Source organism: Hippopotamus amphibius, chromosome 10, assembly GCF_030028045.1.
Source record: "Hippopotamus amphibius kiboko isolate mHipAmp2 chromosome 10, mHipAmp2.hap2, whole genome shotgun sequence".
Classification (NCBI taxonomy): Eukaryota; Metazoa; Chordata; class Mammalia; order Artiodactyla; family Hippopotamidae; genus Hippopotamus; species Hippopotamus amphibius.
In genome coordinates, this window is record NC_080195.1 from 73,222,429 (window position 1) to 73,231,841 (window position 9,413).

Consider the following 9,413-nt stretch of genomic DNA (forward strand, 5'->3'; position numbering starts at 1 on the left):
ATTTTAGGTAAAACATCTTTTAAAAGTATGAGAAAGTCATTAAAATAGATGAACAAGTAAAGATTACTGCAAGATATTAACAAACAACTCCTCTATGTCCTTAAATTTAACATAAATATCTGAAAGGTCATACTTTAACATCTGACACATTTTGGTAGAATGGCACTTTAGTCGTGTGAAGAGTCTAACGTGTTTTATTTATGTTGGTATCCTCAGGGCCTAGGGTGGTTACTGGCACTTGATGAAAAAATAAATGTTGATTTAGGGAAATGACTGCAAGGAAATAACTTGTTAAAATATTTCTAGTAAACTTGACTATCAAAGCATACATCTCTTTAGTAGCCGTAAACACATATAGTATAACATAAATGTCTGATTTTCCAATTATTAAAAATTGTTTCTCCTTTCAATAAAAAGGTCAAATAAATTACACGTTATTTTTAACAACCTTCTATTTTCAGAGGTAGATTAAGTAACTCTCCTTTGATATTTAATGCCAATAGTCCTTGAAAACAAATAAAGCATGTGTGTGAAGGTACACACTGCCATAGAAGAGTATGACACACTATAGGTGGTGCTTATATGATACATCTTCAAAGGCATGATGATTATGATTTTCAAATTGATATATGCATTTGTGATTGCAATCTGGAAAGTCACAAAAAAAAAAAACTAGAAAAACATGTCAAAAGTACCAGTTGTATAAATGAGAACAATTAAATACTGACTTTGAATAATTCTATTTCTAACAAATTGGTCGTATATGTTTACAACAAAAAAAGAAGGCTGTGTTGTTTTAATTGCCTTCTCTCTTAACCTTCTCATCCTTGCAAAGAAAGTACACACTTCCATGTCATCTGACCTCCATTTATATACCTGCAAATTATTTCCAGGCCTTATATGTTAAATGGTAACTATAACTGAAGTTTTATATTTGAAGTGTTTGTAAAAGTGTGACATAACAGGTGACACTGGTGGTCATCACAGTGCCAGTGAGAGCATCTAGCCAGGTACATGCTGGAAAACTTTTATGGTTGTTCATCTCATCGTCTAGGAGGATTGAGAATACGCAGGTGATTTTTTCTAATAGATCCTTAAATATTCATAGCAGAAATCCAATGAGATATGTCTCATAAAGATTGTTGGCTAGAAAGCAAGAAAATGTTCAAAAATTCTCAGTGCTTTCATTCAAACCTCACTTTCACTTTGCACACACTATTCACCTTCACTTCACCACTTTACCTGATTTTATGAATAGGATGTTCACAACTTGTTAATTCACGCCTCATACTTATCTCCCCCCCCTGCCCCCTTCGGGCATCTGGGCTACAAATAATTAGGAATAATTTCCAACAACTCTACATTCGTACTGGATGGGGTACAGGGTTTGCAGCTGGGCGAGGGCCGCTTTTAGTTTACAGAAAGCAAAAGGCTGGTATTTGGCCAGAGGCTACACACAGCGAGAGCGATCTGCTTTCTTGAAGGCATGTGGGAGAGCCCCCACGTTACCGTGCTGTGAGCGACCGCAAAGAGCCAGGAGTCTCCATTAAGCCTGTGCCACGGAGCCTGACCTCCTGTGGAGACCGCGCAGCGGGGAGCGGTCCCGAGGCCAACAGTGGTGGGACCCCAGTGCTACTGATGCTCACGCATCCGTTTAAAGACATTTGGAAACAGAAGGGACCGCAGCTCGTGAGGTCGCCGGCCCCGGGCGATGTGGACAGCGCGCTCTGGTGAGGGGACATCCTCGACCCCCTGGTGTGGAGAGCCCGCAGAAGCCTAACCCGGGACGAAGTTACCTGCAGGAGGCGACCAATGCACGAGTCCCTCAGAGCACCCGCCTCCTCCCGCCCCCTCTCGCTTCTCCACCCCTTCCCTTACCTTGGTTGTTGGAGACGTGACTGCAGTCGCCCGGCCAAGCTGCCAGCAGAGGCAGGAAGAAACCAAACTGCAAAAGAAATTCCCGGACTTCGCTGCCCCCCATGGCTCTCCCGGGCTCTCTTCTGCTCCCGCTGAAAGCGAAGCGGCAGCAGCGCAGCCAGGTGTTCCGCGTAGGGTACGGGTCCGGGGCCACGTCCACGTCGTCTTCCTCCTCCTCTTCCTCCTCCCCCCGGCCCACAGGGGGTGTCCCGGGGCGCCCCCCGCGCGAGGCCCCGGGGGCAGGGCACGAAGGTCCAGGCTGCCCAGGTGCAGGCGCCGCTGCTTCGGAGGACGCTGCCTGCGGCGCCAGGGAGCTCCCGGCGGCTGTAGGCGAGCGGAATTGCATCCACCACCGTGTCCCGCTCGCGCGAGGACTATTCACTTGGGCCCCGGAGAGCGCGCGCGCGCGCAGGAGCGAGCTCGGGCTGTGGTTTGGGGGAGGGGAGCGAAGGGGAGGGGGAGGGCGCCTCACGGCGGGGATGGCGGGGGGGGGGGGGTGGACGACCAGGTGCGGCGGGCAGCTCCGGCAGCTCAGACGGCCCGAGCGTCTCTCCGGACTGAAGTGGGCACTTGCAGAGCCAAAAGTAGGGAGGGCGCAGAATCTGTGAGGCGCGCGGGGGCCTCGGGAACTTTCGTCCGACTAGTGCGGCGGCGAGAGCCGAGCGACTGAGGAGGCTCCGCGGGGCCGCGGGCGGTCCGAGCGTTTACGGAGCTGCGCCCTCGGCCCCTCGCCTAGCTGGCGACGGCAGCGGCCCGCTGAGCGGACACCTCCAACTCGGCCGCGTCTGCGCCGCGCTTCGGCCTCGGCAACCGCTTCCCAGGCATCTCTGAGGCCGCACTCAGTCCCCCAAGCACTTTGCTCCCCATTTCGCGGCAGCAGCGTCCAGCGTTTTAGGGCTAGTCAGCTCCCGACAGAGCTACCCGCCGACTTCTCCACATTTCCGCCGCCGGAGGGAGCGAGTCCTGTGGGCAAGCGCTCCGGGTCCGGGGCGAGCTTGGTGGCGGCGGACCAGCCTGACCGCTCCTCAGCGCGGGTCGCCCAAACTTGCCCAGTAGGGCGAGAGCCTCCGCTTTGCGGCCGCCTCCGCTCCTCCTCCCAGAAGAGAGCGGAGGAAGGGAGCAGGCAGCAGAGGAGAGTCACATCAGGCTGAATAGGGGCGGGTGCCTTTCGCCAGCGCTCAGCGAGGTCTTGTCCTCGCTGTGCGGCCGTGACTTCGCAGTGGAGGTCACGAGCCTTGTCGCAGCCGAGGGCGCTGGGATTCCGGGGGCCCGGAGCGCCTGCAGCGTGGCGGCGTCCGACTGAGCGCTCGGAGCGGTCCGCGGGGCTGAGCTGTGCCTGGCCACATCCACAGCGGCGCCGAGTGCCTGCAAGCGGACAGCTTTCCCCGCACAAGCCGCCCCCTCGCGGCACCCACTCCCTCCCAGCACTCGGGTCGGTGGGAAGCCGCGGCGCCGGCGGTCTGGTGTTCTCTCGCCCTCGGGGTTGGGGGAGGGGGGCCACACAGGTGCTAACAGGGAGGGGTCTCGGCGCAGGTGGCCCTCACACTCGCGGCCGAGGCGGGCGCAGAGGGCAGGGCCCGAGCCGCGAGCGCAGCCGAGCTCTGCCAAGCCCGGCTTTCTGGCCTCCGCCGCTCGGATGCTGCCAGTTCGGCGCTAGAGGGGGTTAGTCAACAACAAAAATGCCTGCGTTGCCAGCCGGTGGGAGAGGCTTATCACGCGAGGCCCCGCAAGGAAGGAGGAATGCTCTCCGGCTAAACTTAACGCGTGGGTGAAGGGCGCGCCAGGGAACCCGTATCACCAGTGTGGGGCTTCTGTAATACTTTACTCGCTGTTGTTATTATCGTCATTTTCTTTCTTGAAGGAACTTAGGGTATCACGGTCGTGTGAGGTCCAAAAGCCCCCCTCAAAACTCATCCGGATGTTTTGAAGAAGTATTTATGGCAATGGGGAAAAGTGAACCGAGAAGAGAAAACAGCGGTATTATAAAGCGTAGAGGATATTTTCCTTCTATAGGGCAGAGGCAGGGAAATGGCACAGTGGCGGGATTTGGGAAAGTAGTAAATGAAGGAGCAAGGGTCGGCCTTCGACGCTTACAGAGTTCTGGGGGAGAAAGCAGCTTTCCACTCGACGCGTTTCAGCGCTGCTATGTTTGTCACATATATTTGAAGTGGTTTCGGTTATTGCATTATAGTCAGTTGGACGCTGATAGAAGGCGAGCAAAAGATGCCCCACGTCTCAGTCGGCTGCAAGGAGAGAAATGTGAAATGCAAATGATCTTGAGACTGTGAGGAAGGAAGGTTTCCTATTGGTGACTGTACTTCCACTTTCATTAGGAATTCAAACACTGCCTCTCTTTAAAGGTGTCCACGCTAATTTAAATGATGCAAATCACTTATGGAAGGATAACCAAGTATGGAGTTTATATATTAGTACTTAAAGGAGTAAAATCTGATTTTGCTACTGATATTACCACTCTGATATTGACTGGTCAATATCATTTGCGATATGCATTTGCAAACAGTTTACAATTTATAAACTGTAAAATTAAAAGACTACGTTATAATATAAATCATTATGCTTGAATAAATGGCCTTGAAAGCGTTTGATGATTCAATATACTCGTTTTGATTCAAAATAATCTTTTTATTTACTGTCAAAGAATATATTTTCATGACCTTTTTATAATTAAAGTTGAATTCCTTATGGTTAAATGTTTAAATTCACTTACAGTGAATAGTTTTATAGATGTCATTAACAACTCACCAAGAGAAAAATTTTGGCCAAAGAAGACACTCCTTATAAATGCCTAAAATATGCTATATTCTGATAAACTGAAGGAATGTATAATACTGTTTATTAACTTAGAAATGTAAACTATGTTACTCTATTTCTAAACTTCTAGTTTTTAAATTAACTAAACTTACAAGATTTTTTAAATGGAATACCACTAAAAAGAAGTTGTTTCCTCAAAAACCCCAGAGTAAAACTATTTTAATATCAAAGTTTTAACTTAAATCCTGATATTTTGCCTGAGTGTTATTTCTTAGAGACTATTTTATAAAGAGAACACCAAGAAGATTCTTTTAAAATTAGGCTAGAAGGAAATGGCTCTGATGAATGGAAGGAAGGAAGGAAGGAAAGAAGGAAAGAAGGAAGAGGGAAGAGAGAATAAAAAGAAAGAAAGGCTAAGATTTATTTCTAGGATTCACACTTTTTTCCAAATCATTGTACAATATTTCCAATTATGGTACAATTTCCAAATTATGGTACAATATCATGGTACGAATAAACTGGTATTTACTTCAGAGTAACAATAAGAGCTGATTAACCTGGATTTCTGTCCTCACCCTTACCTAAAAATTTACCTAGAATTCACAATTTTTGTTTGTTTGAATAAATCATAGTCAAGCATGACATAATATATTACTTACCTGGTCAGATAACCGAAAGTCATAATCTGATTTTGGTTTTCAAGAAAACAATTAATTACATGATTTTTGTAAATATTAAAACATGCTTCATGTATTTAGACACTGTTTATCTGCATATCTAGAATATAATGGCCTTTTAAAAACATCTCAAAGAAGATGAATTGAAATTTTAATGTAATTTTCTTGACCTTTGACTAGAGTGAGATTCCATGGGTTTGACATGATTATCAATTTCAAAACATGATTTTAAATAGAATTACCATAACCATTTGACCATTTGGTATACATTTTATATTTATGTATACACATATATACATAATGTGTATATGTATATTCATTCTAAAATATTTGTTGAGGTCTTATAAGTGCTCAGTTCTCTTCACTGAGAAGAGTTAATGGTAATGTGAGTAAAAATAATTTGTTTTTTAAAAGTAACTTTTTGTTTCAAATATAGTCATGGTTATCTTATGTGAGCTAGAAGCAACTGCATGTAACAGAAATGTACTTCCTTCTTGATTTTCTAGCAGTGTTGATATATTTGCTGATGTGACAGTTTCAAAATTATAAGCCACTCAATGAACCAGATGCAATATTCATGTAGATTCATCTGCACTTGTCTGTTTGAATCATACCTATATTCAGAAAAGCATTCATGTCTCATTTTTCAGTACTATATTGTTCAGAATTCTCCTGTATTCTCTCAGACCATTGTTCTTCATGATATACGTGGTCTGGATTCAGGTAAGAATGATTAAATTTTTATTAAATAAAGAATATGTGACACTAAAAACTAGTCTAAGGTTTCATTTTTAGTAGAAATAATAGTATTCACAAATACTATTTGCTTTTTAAATGATGAGAGGCTTAACCTGCAATAAATTCCTTTGAGAAAAAAAAAGGATTATAATGTTTAATACTGAGCATGTTTCAAGGCTTGAGAAAGTCTTAAGGATTTTATTTTGGTAAAAGAGTAAATTAGTCCACTTATATCTATAATTTGCTTTCTCTAAGGTCAAGATAGAAGCAACATGAGTAAAAAGAATATTGATCTGTAAGTATGTGAAAAGTCTAAAATATTAATTTTTACTTTGAATAGGTATCATTAAGACTTTTTTGTTAATATAAAATTTAGACATGCTCTAAACAGTGCTCATCAGCTCTAAATATAAATTAATTAAATGATTGAACTGTATGTTTTAGCATGCATAGAGCTAAAGTTAAAAAAAAAATCCGCAAAGTCAAATACACATAGTTAGTTTGAGGCTCTTTGATTTAAGAAAATATGTAATCAGGGGAAATCACACACACTATTTACTTCAGAGATTTGTCTTTGATACTAGAAAGTAGTTAATATTTTTCTGGAAGAAGATGTTCAAAACAGTGCTGTGTCCCTTATTGTTAGCATATAAAGTCTTAAAAACCTCACAGAAAAAAAGCAACTTGAGGCTTCAGAAGACACACTACAGTTTATTCTTCTGTCATATTGCATTTCCTCCTGTTTATATGGTATTTTATAGTAAAAGACAAATATATGTATATATCATGTATATCATATACATATCATATATATGTAATACATATTGTGAGTTTACATAATCTTAATTCAGTGAAAACATACTCTGTAGTACTTTTCTAATTCGGTGACAATTTACAACGCAAGATTTTCTGGTGCATTTGTGCTGAGCATTATGGAGAAGTTACAACAATTATTTGGATTTAGTTCCTAACAATCAGAAGTTTATATTGTATTGAAGGGCACAGACATATAAATTATTCCAGTACAAACATTCTATGTTATCCCATAATGGAGTTCCAAACTATTATAGTTATGTAAGACAAGGGGAATCACATCCTCACCCTCTAAGGCATGAATCTCTACAGTTACTACTTTGACTTGAGTTAAACTTGCTCCTGAGATGGACTGATTCTGAAAGCCAGTGCATGAACTTTTACTTATATCAAATATAATACAATACTAAAGATTATGCAAAATGGCCAAATAATTCTATTAGATTCAAGGAACTTACAACTTTTAAATGAAATATACTTAATAGTCTATGTGACAGCAGGTATCCACAGAAAATTATTTTTAACTAAATTATGTTGAGAATTTTTTAATAATATATTTAAATTTATTTTATTTTTACTGATAATATATTATCATTTATCTTTCGTGCCCCAGAATGACCACCTGGGTCAAAAGAACCTTTTTGATTGAATTAGAATAAATACTATTAAAGATCATATTCTAAATATCAAACAAGGAACAACTAACGAAAGTAGTAAAACTATCTTTTAAAAAATCCTTTAGCAGAAATATCACAGAAGTGTTGAGGAAACGTCATCAGATAAACCCAAATTGAGGGATCATTCTACAAAATAACTAGTCTATAATCTTCAAAAGTGCCAAGGTCATGAAAGTGAAAGAAGACAGGAACTCTTCCAGACTGAAGGAGACTAAGGAGACGTGACAACTAATTTCAATATGTGATTCTGGATTTGATCCTTTTGTTGTAAAGAACATTTTTGGAACAACTGAGAAAGTTTGAATGGGGTCTAAGGGGTTAGAACTGTAACTGTACTGTATGTTAATTTCTGAATTTTGGTAGTTGAGTTGTACAGAATGTCCTTGTTTGCAGAAAACATACACTAAAGCATTTGGTGATGACTTACTCTCAAATGATTCAGGAAAAAAATGTCATTTGTGTTGTACTTGAAACTTTTCTATAATTCTGAGTTGGTTCAAAATAAAATATTAAGAGAAAGAGAAATCTGCATGATTATTTCCATCATAATGAATAAGACATCACAATATAGCATATCAGAATAAACGTAGTATTTTGTCTTGCATTACACTTGCACTAAGATACTTTCTACCCTGCTTCAGGAAAAGGCAAAGCTAGGTTTTGCAATAAAAATACCTTGGTATGTCAAATAGTTAAATGCTAAATTTATAAATAATATCCATATTAATAACCATTCTCCATTAAACATTTTAATTATTTTTGTATGAATAATGCAAAACATTATTTTACTACAGTCAAATTGGATATAGATTAAAAGTGTCAGATAAAGAGAAAGGATTCCTTAATGACCTCTTAAGCTGTAAATTTTGTGGGTAAGTTTCCTTTTATAAAATGTTTCTTATAATATTTCAGTTTAGTTTGAAGTCAGATACCATGTTTGCATTTTTGAAGTTCTCTTGGTTTTGTTTCTGGTTTTTTTTTTTTTGGTGTCTATTAAATGACTGAAAAAAGAACAGGTCTTTAGTGACATCATTATATTATATTTCCAAGTGAGCTTTAAGTACCCAGTAAAAACTTAGTATACTTTATTATGGCTGCTAACATGTTTACATGGAACAATATATCCTTTCAATTATCTGATGATTACAGATTCTATAAAACTCATACCCATCATTTGACAATTAGCATATAGTTCTTCATATCCTTGCCTAACTTTGATACATATTCCAATCTCCCCAAGAACCTCGAAAACTGTAAAGAGCAGAAAATGCTTTTACATCTCTACAAAAAATATGTGCTAAATAATTTGTGTTTAAATACTAATAATATTTATATTTTAGTCAAATTTACCATCTTTATTAACTTTTTTCATAAAGAATAATCTAATACATTTTTCAACTGTAAAAAAGTATGTAGTTGCCCTTTTTCTGTTAAAGATTATTAAATACTTGAGTCTTTTAAACTTTGTAAAGTGTTATATATGAATAATAATTATTACATACATGTTGTGCCTATTGTAAGTTGTTGGGAAGACGGTCCTTCACTCCTTGGGGAACTAAACCCCACTACAGAGTCCATGTGAGACTTCTCTAGTATTTCATTGTTAAATTCCATTCATGGTTCATAGTATTGAAGTATATTGAAGTTCATAGTATTTGTAATTAGATTGTAATATATTTTCTATTTTTACAGGTAAATTAGTGGGGAAAAGCAAACATAAACACTAGTTTGAATTAGATTAGTTTTAATATATAGTCAAAGACTATTCTTGATTTACTTGCTCCTGATTTATTTTGCATCATGGTTTGAAATATATAAG

At 40.1% G+C, this 9,413-nt stretch overlaps 1 protein-coding gene and 1 long non-coding RNA gene across 12 annotated transcripts in view; one reads left to right on the forward strand and one right to left on the reverse strand.

Annotated features, from left to right (window-relative positions):
• Positions 1 to 2,411, reverse strand: part of EPHA6 (EPH receptor A6) — an 868,712-nt gene extending 866,301 nt beyond the window's left edge. For all 11 annotated transcript variants that reach the window (XR_009047653.1, XR_009047652.1, XM_057696163.1 and 8 more), the window contains exon 1: positions 1,879 to 2,411. Coding sequence is in view for 9 of the 11 variants with exons in the window: in XM_057696163.1 (XP_057552146.1) it covers positions 1,879 to 2,263 (385 nt within the window). In the remaining 2 variants the exon portion in view is untranslated. The remainder of the gene's footprint in view (positions 1 to 1,878) is intronic.
• Positions 2,412 to 2,422: 11 nt separating this feature from the next.
• On the forward strand, positions 2,423 to 8,104 carry LOC130829739 (uncharacterized). Its single transcript, XR_009047654.1, has 3 exons — positions 2,423 to 6,089; positions 6,360 to 6,399; positions 7,660 to 8,104. It is a non-coding gene; the product is annotated as an uncharacterized LOC130829739 (long non-coding RNA).
• Positions 8,105 to 9,413: the final 1,309 nt, after the last annotated feature.